The sequence below is a fragment of the Sinocyclocheilus anshuiensis genome, unplaced genomic scaffold (assembly GCF_001515605.1).
Source record: "Sinocyclocheilus anshuiensis isolate Anshui unplaced genomic scaffold, SAMN03320099.WGS_v1.1 scaffold115, whole genome shotgun sequence".
NCBI classification, from domain to species: Eukaryota; Metazoa; Chordata; class Actinopteri; order Cypriniformes; family Cyprinidae; genus Sinocyclocheilus; species Sinocyclocheilus anshuiensis.
In genome coordinates, this window is record NW_015548219.1 from 1,615,229 (window position 1) to 1,639,259 (window position 24,031).

Here is a 24,031-nt window from a genome sequence, read left to right on the forward strand (position 1 = left end):
TTGGGGTGGCCGATCAAATGTTAGGGGTGTCCAGTGCCACCTTGAACACCCCTCTGGCTCTGCCACTGCTTCCCACCCTTTGCAACTTATTTATTTGTCTTTCTGCTTTGTCGTTCTTTCCTCCTTCTGGCCTTCCTTCATTTTTCTTTCCTTCCTCCTTGCTACTTCATCTGTCTTTCCTTCGCATTTTTCTTTCCACCACCCCTTGCAACTTATCCTTACTTCCTGTTGTCTTTTTCTTTCTTCCGCTTTGCATTGTGTGTGTGTGTGTTTCTACTTGGCCTTCCTATGAAGGTAGAATGACGTCAAAAAGATTTGCATACGCAGGGTAAGAGTTGTGGAAGTGTACATAAGACTGTAAGCGTAAATTAAATTTGCATGCGCAAGAGAAGCTTTGTAAAGCTGTAAATCGTGTTTCAAGCGCAAGAAAAAAATTATTTGCAGCATTTTATTGTTATTCGGAAGTGTAATTCATGTATTGTGAAACTGCAGCTTCATGCTAACGCAAAATAAATATGATCTGCATGCTTCTGACTTCCATTTTTCCGCGCTTACACTTTTGGAACGGCACTTCAGAAGAAGCTAATCAGGCACAATACATCTCAGTGAAAAGGTTTTGGGTTTTGAAGAAGCCTGCAAATGGAAATGGAGAACAGGAGAACCTCTTTAGATACATCTAAACATATATACAGGGACCAAAACATGTTTTGTTAAGAGGCTGGCGAAGGTCCTATTAAGCTAAAGCGTATTTTCGTTAATCAGAAAGATTGATAGTAATGGCATACATAAAACATCTCTAAGAACAAAGCATTTGTTTTCACAAATCAAGTATGAATGACCTACTGAACATTCTTTTATATAAGCAAGAACCACCCAGTTTTAGGTGTAACAATCAAAGTTTAAGGAAAGCATACATCATTGACATATTAATGTTTTAAATTATCTGCTATACATTCATTGAGTTGATGCTGAATGCAAATGAATGGTTTGGACCATAATATGGGTGAGAAATGCTAGTTTTGATGTATGCATCTCAATATGACTCTGTATAAATTACTTGTATGTGACACATACATAAATTCACACTCAAGAGAGAACAGTGACACAACCTCCTTACGCACATGGGCCGTTTTTAAACTCAGTGCCCACTAAATGATCTCTGGAGAAGGATTTAGCCTTTTTTTCCTAAGCTGCGGTTTCTCAGAAATGTTTTCAAGTTAACTAAATGTGCAGTGGTAAATGTTTATAGCATGCTATTTATACTGAACAGTCCAATTAAATGAAGTAATTTGGGCTAATTTTCAAATATGTGACCCTGGACCACAAAACCAGTCATAAGGGTCCATTTTTTCGAAATGGAAATTTATAGATCACATGAAAGCTGAATAAATAAGCTTACCCTTGATGTATGGTTTGTTACGATGGGACAATATTTGGTCGAGATACAACTATTTGAAAATCTGGAATCTGAGGGTGCAAAAAAATCTAAATATTGAGAAAATCGTCTTTAAAATTGTCCAAATGAAGTTCTTAGCAATGCAGATTACTAATCAAAAATGAAGTTTTAATATATTTACAGTAGGAAATTTACAAAATATCTTCATGGAACATGATTTTTACTTAATATCCTAATGATTTTTGGCATAAAAGAAAAATCTATCATTTTGACCCATACAATGTATTTTTGGCTATTGCTACAAATATACTCCAGCGACTTAAGACTGGTTTTGTGCTCCAGGGTCACATATTGTGAGTGAATGAAAAAGTACAGTACAGTGTTAAAGGTACACAACAGAGGGTTTCTTTTGGTCAGAAATGAATTTTTGAACCAATCCATTTAAAACAAATCAGTGTTCAAACCCTTGTTTTTGCAATACTGCATCACTACGGTAAGCCTAATGATTTAATTGGTTTGTTGTGATGGGACCAAGAGAGAAAAAGAGGGATAATAGAGAGAATCCTGCAGTGCACCCTTAAACACAGTGTAGTTAGTTATATTCTTTTCCTGTTTTAAAGCAATAGTTCACTCAAATAATTAAAAAAGCAGCACAAAAGTATCAACAAAAGGGCATTTACTCACCTTCATGTTGTTTCAAACCTGAATGAGTTTGTTCTCTCAAACGAAAAATGTAGATTTTTTAAAATATCCTTGCTTTTTTTTTTTTTAAGGAACTAGTTTATTCGTTCGTGAATAAATTCCACCAATTTTCTGCATGTTTCCATGTGCAGCATATAAGGATAACTCAATATAAAGATATATTTGCCATTATTTCACAGCACATTTTTTAATCTATCTTTGTTCAGTTCACTCTGAAAACTTGCAATCACAACTCAGAAATCATTTACAGAATCTTGAAAATAAAATGAGACAAGGGCTATCAAACTACAATGTTACAAAAACAAAGGTTCCACTTTATATTAGGTACTTAACTACTATGTATTTACATTTAAATTTATCATTCGACACATTGTACTTAAAATTTAAAAATACCTGCATGTAATTACATATGTAATTGATTTCTGTAATTACATTTATAATTACACTGTTGACCCATCCCTTACACCTTAACCCACCCTTAAAAGGAAAGTTCACCCAAAAATGAAAATTACCCCATGATTAACTCACCCTCAAGCCATCCTAGGTGTATATGACTTTCTTCTTTCAGATGAATACAATCGGAGTTATATTTAAAAACTAACTGTTGTATGCCAGGTGGATGACGTAGGATGTCAGCGTAGTATTAGCTCCAGTGAGATTATGCTAGTCTCGCGAGAACCAGCGTTTGTTTACAGGAGCAAAGGAAGCAAAATTTCCTTACTTTAGCAAAGGAAAACCAGTCTCCTCTTGGCTTATATCAAAATCCTCCAACATTTTTCTTTACAAATCCCCGTTTTGTACTTCTAATTCATGACCAGTGTTTTGTTTTGCTCTCTGTGCTTCTGCATTCATCACATCTCACCGGAGCTTACGCTATGCGTACAGCCTACGTCATCCATCCAGAACACTTGTGCGTATGACAGTTAGCGTAAGTTAGAGATGACTGTTTATAACGTTTTAAACATGGATATTTTTCTTACAAAAACGCATTGATTCACTACAGGAGGCCTTTATTCACCCCCCGGATCTGTGTGAGGCACTTTTAATTATGGATGGATGCGCTTTATTGGACTTCTTTTGGACTGTTGGAAAATAACACCCACCCACTGCCATTATAAAGCTTGGAAGAGCCAGGATGTTTTTAAATATAACTCCGATTGGATTCATCTGAAAGAAGAAAGTCATATACACCTAGGATGGCTTGAGGGTGAGTTAATCATGGGGTAATTTTCATTTTTGGGTGAACTTTCCTTTTAAGGGTGGGTTAAGGTGTAAGGGATGGGTCAACAGTGTAATTATAAATGTAATTACAGAAATCAATTACATATGTAATTACATGCAGGTATTTTTAAATTTTAAGTACAATGTGTCGAATGATAAATTTAAATGTAAATACATAGTAGTTAAGTACCTAATATAAAGTGGAACCTTTGTTTAATATAACTCTGATTGTATTCGTCTGAAAGAAGAAAGTCCTAAACACCTAGGATGGCTTGAGGGTGAGTAAATGATGGGGTAATATTCATTTTTTGGGTGAACTATCCCTTTAAACCTACCCATACCACCAAACCTGTCCCTAACCTTACCTGTATCCCACCTCAATAGCAGCAGAAGTGTTTTGCAATACAATATGAACACAATAAGTACATTGTACTTATTTTTGGATGTAACTATATAGTAGTTAAGGCCGCTAATATAAAGTGGGACCGAGAAAAGCACCACAAAAGAATCATAAGAGTAAGAACATTAGGATTTTTGGTCATTGCATGGCTTCAAAAGACTTAAAATATAGCACACAAGACATATGAACCACTTTTATAATGCTTGCATGCTGCTTTTTGTCATTCTGGAGCCCTAATTCACATTCCTTCTACAGAAAAGATTATATTAAATAGTATTAGAGCTTTTTAAATAATGTTCGCTCTCGAAAAAAGGTACAAAGCTATGGGGAAGGTACAATTTTGAACCTTATTTACCCCTAAAGATTGCATATTAGTACATTAAAGGTATCTAAATGGTACATATTTCAAAAGGGTTCCACCCTGATGATAGATTTGTACCTTTTTTTCTGAGAGTGTTGGAACAATTTTAAAATCAGCAGCATATATGTCAAGAATAAAGAACTATGCATTGATATTCAGATTTACTTTAAGTACATCATTTAGTGATTTCATACAGCAATAGCAGAGTTGTATAAGGTACAGTGGGCTACACGTTTAATTTCATCCAAGAGTAACTGCAGAATTAAATTAGGTGAATTATTGAACTAAACACGCTCGTTAGACTGATTGTCTCCTCTGAATGATGATGTACACATCTCACTGGGGTGAAAATCAGTGTAGGTCCTCTCTATTGAATTACGCGATAACACACGATGCTACACCAGAGCAGGCCCTTTCCGTTTCATATTACACTGCTGTCTAACAGGTGGCCGGCAGCCCAGAATCGAGGTTGCGCCGAAATAAGTGTGATCTTGTAAGGTCAGGTGTGTCGACTCATTTTATTCTAACCCAAAAACACAAAGATTAAAATGTGGTCTAGTCTGCCAAAGGAACGCCAGAAGGGAGAGGCTGAATTCTTCTAATGAATACATACATTTGTTGCAGATTGTTATCTGTATTTTCCAGATTACATTGGGCACCTTGTTGCCAAGACAACAGCAATTAGCAAGAACTGGGTTACCAGGCAGACAGTGGCTACAACAAAGTACACATCGTAACCATAGTAACCAGGGTCAGGCCAGCAGTGCGGGCTTGTCTTCGCATCGCATGTGGTAGGAAATGTATGCGTTTTGGCCTTATATTCTCATAAAGATTGATAACACGACATATATGCTGCAAACACTAACATATGGTCCATGACCTCCTCTCGTAATTAACCTCAGCTTAATGTTTTACCAAAACAACTGACTGACATGTGAATTTCTGTTGCTCTTTGTACTGCTCACTCACCGTTAATTCAAACACTGACCTTATTTGAAACCTTTTACCCAGTTCGAAGCTAATAGATAAGCATCATTCTTTATTTACAGATAAAGATGGCCATTACTAAACATGCAAGCATCTCCTGACCGATAGATCAATGATAATCTGATATATGTGTGTGTGTTTTTTTTAAAGTCATACATCCATAATTGGGGGGATGTGGGAAACAATGTTTTTGTTCTGTTTTTATTTTAAAGTTTATATTTATATTTATTTATTTAAAGTTCACATTTATATATTTAATATATAATTATAAGTTATAAACTCACAATTGCCTGATATAAACTTGCGATTCTGGGAAGTAAACTCTTAATTTTCAGATATAAACTAAGAATCGCCGTATATAAACTTGCGATTCTTTGAAGAAAACTGAATTTTCAGATATAAACTCAGAATTTCAAGATGTCAGATGTAAACTCACAATTCTGAGAAGAAAAGTCTGAAATGTGAGATATAAACTCAAATTCAACTGAGAAAAAAAAAGTCACGCTTGTTTCTGCCACAGAATAAACAAATAAGAGGTAATTACAACCTTTTATCTTACAATTCTGATTGATAAAATTCACAATTACCTTTTTTTTTATTTAGTGGTAGAATTAAGCTTCTATAAAAATGTGTATCTGTATTTCAGTAGCAGTAAACCAGTAAGAAAGTGTTATAGGTCATTAAGTGGGTTCATTCAATGAAGTATTTGTCAGACTGATTTGAAACCCATGAACTTGCGAGCCTGCTGAACAATTCAATAAAGGAACCGGCTCTTAATAGCCATTTGTTTATTAATTGGATTACGCTGGTTGCTCTGCATCTGTTTGATTTGCTAAAAGCGAGCAGCTCCTAAGAGTCATTCATTCGTGAATTGCACTATACTGCTTGTGCTGTCTGTTTTTGTGTGCAGCCAGCAAGGACAGCTCAATAACAAAAATATGTTTCAATGTAAATTCATGGTACACAAACTTGTTGCACAGTATTGGCCAACGCTGAAAGGCAGTGCAGGAAACACTCAATTTAATATAAAACTTGTGAGTTTTTTGAGTGAGTTTTGAATGATTTATTAAAAGAATCAGTTGTTTTTTAATTGTGTAACACTGGTTGCACTGTATGATTTTTATACACTATAGAAAGAACTAGCTATTAAGGATCATTCATTTGTGAATCGATTTACAATGTTTTCATCAATTTTAATTACTGTTTTCATGTGCTGCCCCTAAACACAACATAATATAAAGATGTTTTTGACACGCATTCATGGTACACTTTTTTAAGCTAATTTTGTTCAGTTTGCACTGAAAACTTACACAACTAACCACACAATATAAATGGTGCAAAACTTTCAAGACAGAAAACATTTCAGAAACTTGTAGCTTTGTTCCATGAAGGTTTTGCTGACTTTTTCAAACTAGTAACTTGAGTCTTTCAACTGATTAAAAGAACCATCTCATTGAAGTAATCGTCAATTTTTTATATCCCAAGAGTGATTTTTTTTTTCAAACAGGCCCTAAAATTTGGACTAAAAAAAACTTTGGTTACACTTTATTTTAAGGTGTCATCGTTACAGTGTAATTATACATATAAGTACTGAGTAATACCAATTAATTACTTGTACTTACTATAGGGTTAGGGTTAGGATGAGGGTTTGGTTTAGGCTTAGTTGCATATAATTATGCATAATTTATTATAATTATAATAGTAGTATATTATTATAATAGTAAGTACATGTAACAAGGACACCGTAAAATAAAGTGTTACCAAAACTTTACACAAATATAATGATATGACTCAAACAACAGTCTTAGAGATGCATTCCCATGTTGGTGCTGCACTTCCTCAAGATGTTAACAGGATAGTTCACTCAAAAATGAAAATTCTGTCATTAATTACTCACCCTCACATCGTTCCAAACCAGTAAGACCTATGTTCAACACAAAATATTTTTTGATGAAATCCGAGAGCTTTCTGACCCTGCATAGACAGCAACACAACTAAAACACTCAAGGCCCAGAAAGATAGTAAGGACATCATTAAAATAGTCCATGTGACATCAGTGGTTTAACCGTAATTTTATGAAGTTACGAGAATGCTTTTAGTGTGCAAAGAAAGCAAAAATAATGACTTTATTCAACAACTTCTTCTCTTCCATGTCTGAACTCAATGCATGTTCGTATCAGTACCATGACGCATGTGTGTGAATGCCTCTCTTTGTAAACAAGGCGCAGTGCCTCTATTTTAACGATGTCCTTACTACCTTTCTGGGCCTTGAATGTGGTAGTTGCATTGCTGTCTATGGAGGGTCAGAAAGCTCTCAGATTTCATCAAAAATATTTTAATTTGTGTTCCAAAGATAAACAAAGGTCTTACGGGTTTGGAACGACATGAGGGTGAGTAATTAATGAAAGAATTTTCATTTTTTTGGGAGGACTATCCTTTTAAAGGCTCAAAACCTAAAATCTGTCATTAATATTTTAAAGGGTTCAGCCCAGTGAATACACTGTATATTAAAAAAAAACTTCTTTTTTTTGAGGTTGTAAATAAAGATCATTGGAGCACATTTTACATACTATTTCAGTATTTCCTCATTGAAAATTCCATGTAGAATTCAATATGTTGCTTTCCACTACGTTGTAATTAATTGTGAATTTATACTAGCAATTTCTGAGTGACAATTGTATCTACATCATTTTTTTTTTCAGTGTAATATGCATGTTTTCATATTTTGGTTAGCTTAATAAGCAAACCACATTGTATTTATCTCTCTTTTTAGACAATAGGGGTCAGTATATTTTTTCCTCAAACCACACACACGGTACAAACCAGATCCCTCCCACTCTCATGTCCAGAGGCTTTCCCCAGGTGTCCAGAGGGCGTCAGAATGTGTTCAATTAGCTTGTGTAACCAGAGGCAGGGCAGACACTTAATCCCACAGCACCTGCTGTCTCTTCACAGGTTAACCCCAGTCAGCCATGTCATCGACCGAGGCAGGATATCACACGTTAGCCCAGCTCAGTGGCCCTGGATTTACTTGGCCATCTGATTGGACGTGATCTCCAAGCTGGCTGACCGGCAAGCAGCTGGACACCTAATTAGGCGGCCGAATAAACCCAGATTAAGTTTTTCAGGTGACTCGCGGCCTCTCTGCATGCTAGGTTGCTGCCATTTGTGTAGACTTAATTAACACAAAATAAGTGCCTGATTACAAGTTTGAAGAGTCTATATTTATAAAAAGTGAAAAAGTGTTACAGGGCCATCAAACACTTGCCACCTGTGTCGTTTCGAGGGCTATGGGCACAGGCAAATTCAAGGCACAAAGACAATCATAAAATGTATATAAAATTTAACAAAGATACATCATGTTATTATATAAAATTACATGCGTATATAAAAGGAAAGTTTTTGAATAGGCACATATCAAAAACACTGTTATTGGCCAAGAAAAATATACAGAAGTTCACCAATAGTGAGATATGTTGCCACAAAGTATGGAAACAAAAATGCAAACATAAAATATGAAATAACTGTTTTGGCCAACATTGTAATTAATAAAATCCATTAAAATGAAAACACGTGACAACTTGCTCAGACCTCACATTTATGAAAAAATCAGTTCAAAATTTTAGTATATCAAAAAAATTAGGGGTGTAAGAAAATATCGATACACGTGAGTATCGCGATTTTTTGTTTGGCGATACTGTATCGATTCTCAAAAACACAATATCGATATTTAAAAAAAAAAAATGTATACAAGATTCATGGCAGTTGTTTCGTTTTGAGTTTATATCTCGACCGCTAGATAGCAGTCTTCTTCTTTCTGAACTTAAACAGTGACAACGTGTGTGTTCCGCTCCTGCAAGTTTTGTCCAGTCCCACCTGCTCCTGCAAACATTCTAATATTGCATATAATATTTTGCATATCAGGGAGCCGCTATCAATGGGGAGTATTTAAATCTCTTTTGAATGAGTGCTCACTTTCAATTTCGTGAACATGCGCACTCTGTGTAAAGGCAGTGCATCTTATATATTAAATATAAATTTAATTTATATGTATACATTTATATTTATTATTCCTAAAATAAGAAATATCCCAATATATCGTCTTGCTTACAGTATCGCAATAAATCGCAACATATCGTACCGCAACCCCTGTATCGTGATACGTATCGTATCGCCAGATTATTGCCGATACACAGCCCTAAAAAAAAGTATAGTTTTTATAGTTGAGTCTTGCCTGAATTTTGTTTCACTTGTTTACCAAACCGCTATTTTAATTTATATGATTAATCTAGAAAATAAATTTAATTTTAAAAAGTCTTATTGCATGACTTTGTTATAAAACAAAACAAACAAGCAAACAAACAAAAAACATAACAGCTATTTTAATTAGTGCAACTAATTGCAATTTAATTATCTTTAAGAAAAAAATAGGTCAAATGTATATAAAATATTTATGTATATAAAAGTGCATTTATTTTGTGCACTACCATTTAGCGGAGTCAACAATTATATTGTTTCAAAGTGCATGTTAAAATTTTGTTGAACTGAATTTCTACCATTTTTTTACCTAGACTATCAGTAAATTTCAATGAAAATAAATCCTAATCTTAATCCTAAACAGAAAACAAACTTGAAATCAGTAGTTCTCATAAAAAGTCATTCAGAAGTGAGATCCATTCACAGTCATTAGACCTTTTAAACTGCAAAATACTTCAAATAACTCTAGCCAACTCCAAATTAGACCAGAAGGGATTGTAATTGCATATCATAAAAGACTGTGACAAGTTACGAGGAGAATAACCCCTAGGGAGGTAGACAACTGACCTATGCAATGACCTCTGCAACTTTACATGCGGTTGAGTCGACCGATGCCGCTATAAAAGCCGTGAAGCAAGCAGAAATGTCAAGCTACTTTAAATGTTCCTTCTAATAAGTTACAAGTTTGGAGAGTAGCACAGATTTTCAATTGATGACACACAGATATCCCATGTTTTACAAAGCGCGCCCATGATGGATGGTTCGGGTTCAGTAACACCTTTTAAACCAGAGCAATAAAGACCGCAATGAAAGATGCACTGTCTCTGTCTAACAGCGCAGGCAGCCACAACAATGATAGCTATTAAAGCCTGTGACGAGGTCGGACTGAAAGAGCATGGCATAACATCTCTGTCGGCACCAATTCTGTTGTGGTAAATGTTTTAGTTCTTCTCTCTCTTTATCCAATTAATTCTCTCATACCCGGAGCAGTGTGGATCATTTGTGATGGGGACAGGTCACCGCGACACATAATAGAAACACAAAACAATGCGATGGAAAACGCTGAATAATGCAATCACAATTCACAACGTTTTACTTAATTTTCTCCTCAATCAAGTGTTCTGTACCTTTCACCTTTTACTCTCTCTCCCCTCTTTTTTTCCCATGCAACGTAAAACTGAACTGATTGCACGGGGAAATTATAACCCCGGTAAGATTTTTTTGTTCCATATCAAGGCAGCATGATTACAGATGAATTAAATGAGAGAGAAGCCCTACGAAGCACAGTCGACACCCTCCCACTCCCGCCCACGCCGAACCCTAGGATCACACTTTTCAATCCAGTCCATGGTTAAAAGCATTCATTCCTGCGTTCAGGGGCCCCGCGCACAACCGCGCCTGGAGCACCTACAAGAACGCAGTCATCTTGCTGGACAGGGGAAATTTCTGTCAGTAACTAGCGGGATATCAGGGATTCGTATTCATAAAGCCTTGAGAGAATGATTACACTTACAGTAGTTGCACTTAGGGGTCCACTCAAAAAAAATGGCACTCTGCGGAACTTCAAGAAAAGAAAGCTTTTAGACTGGTGGGGGGAGATTTGACATGCTCCTTTCCCACTGAGTCGGGCGACTCCAAATACGAGTCGTCTGGGATTTGCGCGTTCGATTTATTAGTTCTAATTGTATTTTGTCTTCATTATGAAGAGGGAAAAATCGTTCCCCTCCGTATGGAAGTTCACAAAAACACTGGTGTTTTAAAGCGGTCGCATTGAAAATTGTCCTTCAATCAGCGATGAAGTGCTTGTTAAAACAGATGCATTTTCTTCAACCTCTGCTCTATCAACTGAACAATCGTATTCCCCCAGGGAAGACTCTCACTTAGTAAACTGGCTATAATGAATCAATTTCAGAATTAGTTATTATTGTGGCATTAGTGTTGCTGTGGTGTTGCGTGCTTCGAACCCACCTCCGTTTTTTGGTTAATGCTGGTCGACTATGTGGGAGCTGGCTTGGTAATGGAAGCTGAACTATTTCATTAGGCTTTTGAGGGGAAAACTGCTAAAGGGGGGCATTAGCATATTCTATACTTTCTCTGCTATTTAAAAATGGCAGATGTCGAATGTGAACTGAGGATATCTTAATGTTCTGTCAGTTTAAACTATGCTGAAAAACGAAAACATCTGTTTTGACAATCTTTCACCTTCAACGAGAAAAGGCGGGACAACGGGTCAAACAATACTGTAATATAAATAAACCATTTTATTTTGCACATTGCAATTTAGTTAAAGAACAGAAAAACTAAATATAAAAACATTTAGTGTAAATGCATAAAAGATCACATTTGTAATAAATAAAACCTTAATATAAAAAGGATGTATAAAAATAAAACAAACAGATTTCGTGAGTCTCTCAAAGCGCATGTCTCTACTCACACATGCGTTATCATACGCATCCATGGCGCATATGAAAATTGACGACGTATTCGGCGTTGGTGCGCTGCACAGAGATGGCGAATGGCTCAAAGGGATGGAAGGTGAACGCGACCAGTCTCCTGACCGCATGGTTAATGGGTCTGCCCAGCAGGCCTGCCTGGATCTTAAATTTCAGCAACCCCGAGTCCCTCGCGTAGAACCTGCAGGAGGAGGGAAAAAAAGCAGTGGCAGTTTATTACGAAGCCAACTCGCATGTCGACAGCAAGAAACCGGTGTGTTTTACAGCATAAGCGAACCGTTGTTTGGTACATCAGAGAATTATGGTAACATTTGTCAGGGAAATTTTTGAGAGCTCTCAAGAAGTGTTTTAAAGATCGCCTGTCACGGCATGAAATTACACTTCAGTGTTTCAAGCTTTAACAAGGAAGTTGATGCAGACCTCACGCTGGGCCTCATTTTTCACTATACTGAAAAAGTGGGCGTACATTCTGGCCTCTTCTGCAAATCACTGTCTTTGTCAACAATCTTTAAGACTGTCCATATGTCTATATTTAGGCTTGCAAGAGACTAAAACTCAGGCATGCTCTAAAAGTAAAAAGAAAATACATAAAAAGCCTATTAAATAATATTCCAATAAAGTCATTAATTGCACTAAAAATTCCCTTCTGAACTGGTTAATAAAAGGGACTTTTAAACTCAGGAGTTACCGTATGGGATGATCGCCACAGGTCTTCGGCCGTTCCATGACTGACACCCACTTGTCGTCATAGCTGAAGAGAGAGAGGTCCAGATATGGGCTGCTGCTGTAGGACTGAGCACTGATGGGCAGCTGCCCGAGAAGCCTCCTGACCGCCTCTGTGTGCCCTCCGTATTTGGCATTCACGATGGTGTCTTTAAACCTGGGCACAAACAAACCGGTCCATAAATAATGTGCAGGCTAAGTGACTCAAATGAATTAAACAAAATAACATCTATGAGTTTTTCCATGCAGTATTTACTAGGGATGCACGATATTATCGGAACGTTATGGGAATCAGAATAAAAAAAAAATTACAAAAATGCCGATATGCCTTGCCGGTAAGACAAATAGCTCTCATGTGCTCAGGGTGTGATAGTGATAAGATCACGTCAGCAGTGTAGTCACTCTTGAAGCGAACGTTTGCCTGAATGATGATTAGATTCACTGTTTTGGATCGCTGCATTTTATTTGAGAATGCACATTCAGAATGACACGTCCGGTTTGTTCGAGAGTCAAGAGATTGATTTTATTCGTTATTTTCAAGGCTTTAATTAACTTTAATCAAGTTTATTACTTCTAACAATTACCAAATATTACCAAATACCAAAATTAAAATAATTTGTTTATAATTTCTGCGCAGGAGAGACTTGGTGTTGTTTCAAAGCAAAGGGAAATATATTTCGGTATCGGCCAAAATGATTTTAAAAATATCGGATATCGGCAAAAATCTAACATCATGCATCCCTCGTACCCAACACAAAAAAGAGAAAAGAAACCAAGAAACAACTGGTTAGGACAAAACCTTGGATTAAAATACAAGAGAGATCTTGTCATCTTGGTAGGGGGAGGGGAAAGAAAATGTATTTAGTTTGATAAATAATTCTATCAAATCATTTTATTTATATAAACACATGGGGGCAATTAATTTGTTCACAACATAAAAAAATAAAAAAATGTTTTTCTTCTTTAAAGAAATGTTATTCTTTCAGCAAGGATGCATTAAATGGATGAACAGTAACAGTAAAAAAATTTTTTTTTAATATTTCAAATAAATGCTCTTCTTTTGAACTTGCTATTCATCAATCCCTAAAAAAATACTGGGGAAAAAGTATCTTGGTTTCTACAAAATATTAAGCAGCACATCTGTTTTCAACATTGAGTATAATGAGAAACGTTTCTTGAGAAGTAAATCAGCATATTATTATGATTTCTGAATGATCATGTGACGCTGAAGACTGCAGTTATGGCTGCTAAAAATTCAGCTTCAAAGGAATGAATTATATTTTTATATATGTAACAGTAGGCCTATAACAATATAACAGAAAGCAGTTTTAAATTATTAATAAATGCAGCTTTGGTGAGCATGAGAGACTTCTTTACAAAAATATAATAATAATAAAAATGTGCACAAAAGAAATCTGTCTGCATCATTTTGAATGGGTGAGGTTTTTCAAAAAGTTTCAGAACCTTTAGGTTTGTTGCTTTTTTCTGAACCTGCATTTGTGAGGTCTACATAATTAGGGTTTTTAATATCAAAAGGTGTCGGCATGAGCAAGTTCCCACCCAATATGTAGAGCGCTACATTTACACTGAGTCATTGTTATAGCCTTTTGTGAGACAAAGTGAGACAGGCCTCCTCTCTGGCTCAACCATCAATTTGTGGCTTGCGAATTGGCCTTGCTCAATATTTATATCTCACCTGCGCTGCACCTGACGGGCAAAGTTGTTGCTGGAAGCGGAGCAGGGGAACTGCACAGCCTCGCTGTGGAGCGTGGCGTTCCGGAAGAGGTCGCAGAAGTTTTCAAAAAGCTCCAGAAGTTTGTCTGAAGTATTCTCGAAAACCGCAATAACTTCGGTGGTTAGCATATTGTAAACCACGAAGAAAGAGGGCTAAAAATGAAGAGGAGAATTGAGAAGGTAGTTTACACAATATTTTACTTCTGATCCACCAACCATGGCACAACACAAATCTCACCTGTATAAAGATTCGCAACAAAACAATAACAAGTATCTTACACTACCAGAGATTACGGGATGACGCCAGCAAGGGCTTATCTGATTGAATCTCTGGTTACTCCAGTGCTGGTGGTTTGTACCTGTGAGGGGTCGGTGACCCTCAGCGTGACCACGTCTTCACTGGTGTACTTTATGAACAGGTGATGTTCATCCAAGAGCTGCATCTTCCACATGCGCAGCTGTCTGAGCTGATCGAAGAACTGAAAGAACCGGCGTTTGGCCGTGGCGCTGCCGTCCTGCTCTGCTCTCCTCCACAGGTACACCAACAGACGGTGTTTTAAGGAGTTGATGGTTTTCTCCTTATACAGACGGGAGAAACCGGGATGGCCTTCAGCCTGGTCCTCAGAGTAAACAGCAGACAGCGTCAGCAGGTCATCCTCGTAACAAAAACGACCAATAGTGCGCACGTCAAGGAAGGTTCCTTCCGGTGTCACCTGGTCAGGAGGGACAATCGAAAATAAATTTAGTTCAATATTTTAGTAAGTTTAATATTTTGGTAAGTAATTAAGGGGGAAAACCCTTTTCCATTTTTATTTGTACAAACAGTAGAGAAATCAGAGAAAATTATGGAAAGAAGTGGGGGGAAATGGAAAATGTTTTTTTTTTTTTTATAAATAAATTTAGTTTAAAAATATGTTAAAAATATTTTAAGAATATATATCTTGTATTTAAGAAAACATTTTATATATGAAATATTTTAAGAAAAAAATAGATTTCTGTATTTATTGGCATTTTTGCTATTTATATTTGCCTAAAAAATGTAGAGAAATTAAAATTCAAACCTGTGATGCCTGCAGAAGTAACACATTTTATAAACAATTATGTCAATAATTATGTAATATGTCTAATATTTAAGAATCTATTTGATATGTTTAGTGTTCCTAGAAAAAAGTTATTTCTCTATTTTAAGCATTGTTATTTATGTTTATGAAATTTGAATAAATTATGGGTACAAAAGCAACATGTTTTGCAAAATAAACTTATTTTGATAAACAACTGTCAATAACTTTTTTAAACATATTTCATATTTTGTATAAGATAGATATATTTATATATTTTAGATATATTCTATATATTTAATAATTTAACAAGAAAATATATTCCTCTTTTCTTTAATTTTTGCTACTTATATTTATGCACAAACTAGAGAAATGACCAAATAAATTTGCTTTGATTAAAAAAAATTATGTCAAAAATATTTTAAGATTACATTTTAAATTTAAAAACATTTTTTATACTTTGTATTTTAATTAAAACAAAACAAAGGTTTTGGGCATTTTTCCTATTTATATTTTCCCAAAACAGACAAATGACAAGAAATTCTGGGTATAAATTGGGTGATGGGACTGGAAAATGGCACAAGCTTGAGTCACCAACCTGAACAACGTCTGACTGATTTAGTTTGATAAATGTTAATATTTTAAGAATATATTTTATGCATTTTAGATTTAAGAAAATAATATAGACCTCTCTTTTTGGGGATTTTTGCTACCTTTTTTAAACAAGTTTGTTAATAATATTTAACAAAAGAAAAAAAATAATTATTTTTCTTTCTTTTTTTTCTTTTTTATAGTTTTGGTTGTTTTGCAATTTGCATTTGTATGAACTGTAGAGAACTGACAGGAATAGTAGGAATAAATAGAAATAGAAATAAAATACAACATATAAGACAGAGTTCCGGGTAATTTGTCTTACACACTTACCTGAAAGACATGTATGGTCTGTTGCTGCACAGAAAGCACTGCCAGTATATTTCTGTACAGATACAGTCCCTGATTGTGTGACAGAATGATTTTGTCACATTTAAAGGTGCGTGTATCACACAGCCGGCCCGTGTGCAGGTCTATGATGTGCAGCGAGTAGTCCTCAAGAGGAGAGCGTGGGTTCGGAGTCACAGATTCGTTGTTTCTGTACACCTCAAAAAAGTGTGGATGCGGTTCTTCAGGCAAGTAAGCAGCTGAGCCGACGATCACATAACGGCAGTCGTCAGTGAAAAGACTGCACTCTCTATTCAAGTGCTCACCGTTGGAGGCCACGTTGGTGACGTGGAGAAGGGAAAAGAAGCGTTCAAAGAGTCTGCCTCTGATGTTGAGGGAGCGCTGGTCATTCCCATTGGCCAGCGTTTCTCCCTCCTGACCCTGAAGAAGATCTTCAGCAGCTTGGCATCCTTGGTACTCATAGATTTCCAAAGAAGTCTGATCAGAAGAAAACGCAATAAAGCATCGTCCGTCAGGGGAGAACTTACGCAGGAAGCAGGGCGGCTTCTCTACATTCACCACTGTGAAGTTGGGGAACAGGTTCTGGTGGAAGCAACGCACACGGTACCAATGTGCCCCGACTGGACCAGAGGAGATCCGACGCCTTTCTAGCCGGTGGACCACGTTCTGGTTTTGGATGCGTCTCGGCTTCAGAGTGGGGAAGTCATCCTCTGATGTAGTGTTGTGATGAGAAGCCATAATAACAGCTTTAACACTAAAAATTAGAAATTAAATAGTTAATAAATGCAAAGCAAATAGAGCAGATCTCTCTACAAAAATTATTTTATATAATACAAAAAATAAACAAATAGGCAGGCAGTCATAAGAAAAGCTTTACTGATGCAAATTAGAAAATTAGTATTCAAGGTAATAAATACAAAGCAGATAGAGCAGATCTCCATACAAAATTAGCTTAAATAATACTTGAAATAAAACAAAACAAAAAAAAAACAGGCAGGCAGCCATTATAAGAGCTTTACCACTGAAAATAAGGAATTAAAACATTATTAAAAGAGATCATTATAATCGCGTTAATATATTCAATGCAGACAGAGCAGATCTTTCTACAAAATGTATTTTATATAATACAAAAAAGGCAGGCAGCCATCATGAGCCATGATAACAGCTTTAACACTGCAAATGAGTAATTAAAACATAATTGAAAGAGATCATAATAATCAAGTGAATAATTGCAAAGCAGACTGAACAAAAATATTTTATATAATATTATATATATATAATACAAAAAACAAACAAATAAGCAGGCAGACAGGCACGTACATGCAGAAACGGACAGATATTTCTGGTTTGAAACTCCTTTGTTGCTTTTTTGTTTTTATAGTTAAAGGTTAATAAGCTCGTTTAAAATAAATCAAATTAATACATCAGTATAAAGACCAGAACACAAGCAGATGAATAAGTTATGCATAACTTACCTGTACGTCCATTGAAATACTTCTCATTATAACATTTACAGCTTTAGCTCTCTAAAAGAGCACAGGCATGGCCAAGACACAACCTACAGCCGTATAAAATTAAACATACAAGCGAGAATCTTTGAAAAGAAGGAACGATGCGCTAAAAAAGTTTATTTGGCACTGTAAATAAGTTTAGAGCTCTGTTCGCTGTCTAAACGCCGGAAGTAACTGGCATTCGGCGAGCTCTGCGTATGAACAGAGGACAAGAGGCGCAGCGAGTGTCAGAGCGCCCTCTTCAGCAGCGGAGAAACAGCGCAACTACACCTCTGTGCCTGTGGTAATAACGAAAGGGCGATTTGGATTGATGAGATGTTCTGTCAAATTATTCAACCGTTGAAATCAGTCGTTTTGAATGAATATGTCAGCTCTGGGTATCCACGCTGCTAATCAGTTTGGTCTTATGAGGATATTATTACTGTCAGTGACAAAAGAGAAATGATTAAAGGGGTCCTATTATGCTTTTTCACTTTTTCAACTTTAGTTAGTCTGTAGTGTTGCTGTTTGAGCATAAAAAAGATCTGCGAAGTTACAAAGCTCAAAGTCCACTTCAAAAGGAGATATTTTATTGAACAGAAATCACTTTTCAAAAACTACAACGAACGACTCGTTTGGACTACAACGCATATTTTCCGGGATTTGTGATATCACAAATATCGACGAATGGGACGAGACCTGCTTGAGCTGCACTAGATGTCGGAGACACACTAGCTTTCCGAAGGCAGACAAACTTAGAGTGGTTACAATCATCTGGGTTTAAATCGTGCTCAAATTGATTTGATTTTGACGCAAAAGAATTCCCTGCTTAAAAACAGTTTAAACCACACTAAACCAGATGGCCTCCCTGGTCTCCCAACATGGCCAGGCTGGTCTCTGAGACATTTTAGAATGGTTTTCAGCTCTTTTCAGTTGGTCACGTTGGGAAACTATCATGCTGACCAGCTTAACCAGCTAGTTTAAACCCACAAACCACTTTAGGCTGTTTAAGGTGATTTTCAGAAGGAACATCCCAGATAGTACACGTACGCCTGCAAGATGTCTGTTAAAAATCACTTGATCTGGAAAGCATCTGCTGAGTACAAACATCTGACAGACGTCTTTAAGATGTCAGTTTTCAATCATAAACATCTTAAAGACATATTCTAAACGATAAACATCTATTTGACATCTAATAGGAAACTTCCTATAGACGTATTGCAGAAGATTACATCTTGCAGATGTAAATGCAGACATCAAATAGACGTCTCCGAGATGTACATGTGCTATCAGGGATGGTATAAAAAATAATCAGAATTTATTTTTCAGAAATGTCTTGCTCAGGGTTGGGTTGGTGTGAGTGTTACAACACTGTTGAAAAACACTCTAAGCTGGTTTGCGGGACAAAAGTTGTCTAGAGCTACACTGTAAAAAAAGTCGGTGACATTTACGGTAAAATACCGGCAGCTGTGGTTGCCAGAATTTCACCGTTAAAAATATGGTAGCAATACTTCAGGTTTTACAGACTTAACTTAAATTCACAACAAAAAAACGTATTTCATTAACTGATGTAATGTTAATAAACCAGCATATTTAAGTACTAATATCTGTTTTGAACCATTGTGATACTGATAACCACCAAAAACAGATGGTGATGAGAAAGTCACATGATGAATCAAAGCTCATCACAAACAGCTCTTCCACAAGCTGAGAAGGGAAATACTAATGTATATATATATAGAAGGTGCACAGTGTCATTCACACAAACACTAAACACCAACATGGTAACACACATGATACTGAAATAATGCAGTAAACATTAATTTAACAACATTAGATGTAAGATAAAGCCTTAATGTACACAACTGATAAGAAAAAAACTAAGAAACATAGTTATTTCAATGAAAAAACAAAATATGAAGTGTCATGCAGGGAATTCTGGGAGTGTCAATTTATGGTTTTTCACTGTAAATTATACAATGACTTTTTCTTTTTCACTTCCAAAAAACGTAATTTTAACAGTATTTTACTGTAAAATTACATTAAATGTAATTACAGTTATTCACCGTATATAGTATGGAAAGTTACTGATAACCAATTAACAGGTTTTTACTGTAGCATTTTTACAGTCTTTTACTGTTAAAATCACAATAATTTTTTACAGTGTAGATTTAAAGAGATTTTAGGCACTTTCCATATGGTCTCACCTGGTTTTGTGCATGTTCTTTACTGTATGTTGGGAAAACATTGAGAATCGGAGTGAGTAAACACAAATCAGTCAACGGCAGACAAATCATTGATCATAATCACAGCACTGAACATCTGAAATGCATTGGGATTGTGAAGGTTGTGAAGTCCTGTTGTGATGAGGACATTGACCAAAAATTATTACAAAGAAAGGTGTCTTTTTTGTTTTTCTTCTAGGTACAATATTTATAAAGAGCATCTCTGTGTCTGAAGTGGTATTGAACCTTTAGTTGTTCTATGATGAGTTAAGCTGAACTTTGTTGTTTGATTAAGCAACAACGCCTTATAATGCTCATAGATTGTGTAAAATGACATGATGAGCAATGAATTGACGCACTGAAGGCCTTTAGCCAAAATGTCTGTGACCTTTTATTCCCTTATTGTAACCTAAATAAAGAAACTTAAGGGTACAGGCTGTCTTAATTTTTTGTTATACTCACCTAGTTTTACAAGGCAAAATCAGAAGGAGAGACCACCATTAATAAACAAAAATAATCTAAATTAACTTTTCAGGTAGAAGAAATTTCTTGGTCAGGGTTTGGTTGGCGAGAGGTCTAACAAAAGGGAAATTTAGAACTGATAATTAGGGACAAAGCACTTCTCATTTATGCACCCATTAGCAGAGTACACCGAAAAGGCAAAGCAGTGACAGATGAGGTCATCTCACTCTTTTGTCTTCCCTTTCTGCCATAGAAAAAAATGACGAATGCTCAAAATGCCTTTTCACTTCCACGTTTTATGGAGCATTTGGACTTTGTAAATACACCTTTAATTCCCTGCCTTCCAGGAAATGTTTAAAATTATGATATTAACAAACCATTTTTAAATGTCAATTGACAGGGTAGTTCCATGATGATTAGGACAGAGGTCAATAAATCTTTACAGAACACCACTAATGGAGGTGCCTTTCTGGTATACAGTTTCTTTTCTTTTTTGAAGCAATCATTAGCTTACAATAGCTTATGGTTTTTATATTTTATTTGATCATTTTTATAGTTTTAGTTTAAGTTAACTATAATTAACCTGTCAGATAAAAAAATAATTAATTAGGTTATTTAACATACATGCATGTGCCTGTCTGAAAAAGATTTTAAGCTTGATCTTATGCAGTAGTTCTTATGTGGAGCTCCAAAAAGGGAACATGAGATAAAGTCTAATTTGCCCAAATTCATTTAGTGTTCTTTCTCCAAAATGGATTTACGAGGGCTGAAAAATTGAAAAACAAAAATGATTAAGAACTCAGCACAGAAGGAAACCTGTGTGCTTGGCCTTGAGAGTATGATAATGGATTTGTACCCAATTATCCTCGACCCAAGTATGTAGAGACCCAGTTGGTAGATTATATAAGTTGTAATCTTCAGTAATGGCAGGTTGTGAGCATGAAAGGTATTCCAGTGGAAAAACATGGAAAAAGAACATTAGAGCCCTCCAAATGCTACGTGCCAGCGTTTTGAGTGCACTCTCTACCCATTGGCCAAAGCGTTTCGCTTATAGGGACCAAAAACATGGCAGCTATAACATTATGGTATAGGCTTTGCATTTGAGATTTTTCCAAATAATGGCCTTGCATTCAGCTCGTTTCTCTTCGTCAAGGGTCATCATCTTCCCTTTTAGGTTTTGTTTTTGGTTTTAGGTCCCCCTCCTCACTCTCCGACAAAATGCACGAGGACCCAGGAAGATTCATTTCCTCTGCATCCAGAGCCCGAGTGGAAGATGGAGGGCCCTTAAGGCTGGTTTTTAGACTCATATGAGGGCCTAATGCCGGAGAAGCAAAACAAAGAGCACCAGGATATCGCAAATTCTGCAGTAATGAAAATTTCACTGCCGATTCCAGACTCAAAAATGGCCAGGGCAAAGGAAACTCCAAGTACACTCAAACCGGTGGCATATAGCCTTAATTATAAACCTATTGCCTGCTAGCCGTAATTGGAAAAAGCAGATTTAAAAGGTTGCTTTTTGCGCAGAAGAAGCGAAGATGAACATTTCTGGAAATCTGCGTTGCATAGAGGCTGTGTTTGACATTCAAAAAGAAGCTTTTACCTTCTCAATATAGTTGGTACTCAGCAACATAATATAATTTTGCCGTAATTGTAGCTTCCTTCAAACTTTAGGGGGATTTTTTTTCCACAATTTGTTTTTTCAAGTCACAATTCCTTCTGTTCTTGATGCATTTATGTCCAGTTGATCACATATTGTGACTTATATTCATGCATATTCTGTTCCTCTTCAGGCAAGATTCAGTAAGCTTCAAATGTTGCTCGTTCACTGAAAAGAAAAAAAAAATAGAAATGGCAGCAATTATTTTGCAGAAAAATCAAATGGCGCAGATCAAAAAGCCCATCAGGGAGCTAACAATGACATGTTTAAAAAAAAATCTAATAATTATAAATCATGACTCTATTTCCAGTTGTTTAATGCTTTGTGACCAGAATGAATCAGGTATGTATGCAATCTGAGATCTACAGGTTTCATAAAGTATCATACAGCACTAAAATGAAACCTAAATTTAAACTTTTCCCAGTTTCATGTTGTTTTGAGTCATATTGAAAGAAAAAGGCCTTTCTGGACCAAACAAACCTACAGAGATCTGCCTGCTGGCTGCTTGGTCAGTGTGTGTAAATATATTCTCCTAACACTAAACCCTCACAGATAGAAATAAAGCCATGTGCTCCCTCATTGGCAGAGCGGAATACATGGCTGGATTCTATTGGCCGTCCTGATCAGCTGACAGGATGCTGTTGCTTAGAAACATTGTTTCCTACCAAAGCCAGCCCTTCTCTGCAGCTTTGCCAGTCCAATCAATGTGGCCACAGACTGGCAGCTTATATCTCATGCTGTATTTCAAATATGTCTACTTAATGTGCTGCTTCTTATAAATTTGTATTTTTTTATAATTAATTCAAGCTCCTCATTCAAACGTGACTAGTAATATTTAGCAGATAACTGATGAGGTTATCGATACACTGCAAACCGTGCAATAAACATACATTTTGTGAGTGAATGAGTGTCAGTGGTCATCAGAAATCGAGTTGTTTACATGCGATACGGACTACAGATGCCATACAACACATTTCAGCCTCGTCTTTAAGTATCAGGCAAATTCTAATTCTGGTTTCCGTGGAAACCTCTCAGAGCCAAACAATGGATATAGGGTAAAGGACAAGTGCAGGATGCCGATCTTTCTTTTGTGGATGCGTGTGTGAGCGTGCATGGAAGAAGGCTTGTATGCGATATGGCTGCGTTTGTGTGTGCGTGTGTGTTATGGGGGAGGGAAACATTCTGGACAGGCATAGTTGGGTTCATAATGAGCGCATACAGCATGTCATGGGACTACGTGTAAAGAGTGCTCGCATCTCCTTGTACATCAGTCCTCGGTGAGAGCCGGAGACTGCAGGGCATGCAAATCAGGAGTGATTTCAACACCCTCTGCTTCATCTCCACCACGTATTTCAGCAGATTTTAAGTTTGTTTACTCCTTGTCATATTTCCCTTCAAGCAAATATACCCATGTGCACCTTTCTTATACATTCATTCTTTTTTTTATAAAAGACTGTGAATGATTGTAGGCGACAAGACCCACTAGTGATTATCTTATGGTACACTCTTAAATATAAAGTTTTTTTTTATTGGCATCGATGGTTCCATGAATAACCTTTAATGTCCAGGAAACCTTTCCATTGCACTAAAGGTTTTTTATAGTGGAAAAATGTTCTTTAAGAACTGCTTACTGAAACGGCTCACTCTTTAATGGTATCGTTGATAAAAACACACTTTTGGAACCTTTATTTTTAAGAGTGTTTGTTGATTTACTGCATTGTCGCATCTGGCAACACCTTGAATTTGGTCACCCAAGGTTCTATGGTTCTATGAAAAATCTTTAACAACCATGGAACTTTTCCATTCCACAAGGTTCATTCCAGTTTTTATAGTGGGAAAAAAGATTCTTTAGATTTTTTATTTTTAAATTGTACACTTTAAAGTTTACTAAACTGTTCACTTATAAGGTTCTTTGGGGAACCCGAAATGGTTCTTCTAAACCCAAAAAAATTATAATTCCAAAAGG

General features: G+C 36.2%; 1 protein-coding gene across 2 annotated transcripts; it reads right to left on the bottom strand.

The window, feature by feature from the left end:
* Nucleotides 1–618: 618 nt before the first annotated feature.
* Nucleotides 619–17,923, bottom strand: LOC107654110 (DET1 homolog). Of its 2 annotated transcripts, XM_016441036.1 has the most exons (7): nt 17,707–17,923; nt 16,217–16,985; nt 14,594–14,947; nt 14,197–14,387; nt 12,466–12,657; nt 11,759–11,958; nt 619–633 (listed from the first exon to the last, which is right to left on the bottom strand). In XM_016441036.1, the coding sequence occupies exons 2-6, from the start codon at nt 16,967–16,969 to the stop codon at nt 11,769–11,771; spliced, it is 1,680 nt and encodes a 559-aa protein (XP_016296522.1). In that variant the 5' UTR covers nt 16,970–16,985; nt 17,707–17,923; the 3' UTR covers nt 619–633; nt 11,759–11,768. The 2 variants fall into 2 exon arrangements, with proteins under 2 accessions (XP_016296522.1, XP_016296521.1); XM_016441035.1 differs by lacking the exon at nt 619–633 and having other exon boundaries at nt 11,598–11,958.
* Between the last annotated feature and the right edge of the window lie 6,108 nt (nt 17,924–24,031).

What these genes read in the sequence shown, in the direction of transcription:
- LOC107654110 (XM_016441036.1), bottom strand. Translation starts at nt 16,969, where the DNA reads ATGGCTTCTCATCACAACACTACATCAGAGGATGACTTCCCCACTCTG. An exon ending in AGACCATACATGTCTTTCAG is followed by an intron (nt 14,948 to 16,216) that starts GTAAGTGTGTAA and finishes CCTCCTGACCAG; the next exon opens with GTGACACCGGAAGGAACCTT. An exon ending in GGGTCACCGACCCCTCACAG is followed by an intron (nt 14,388 to 14,593) that starts GTACAAACCACC and finishes CTTCATTTTTAG; the next exon opens with CCCTCTTTCTTCGTGGTTTA.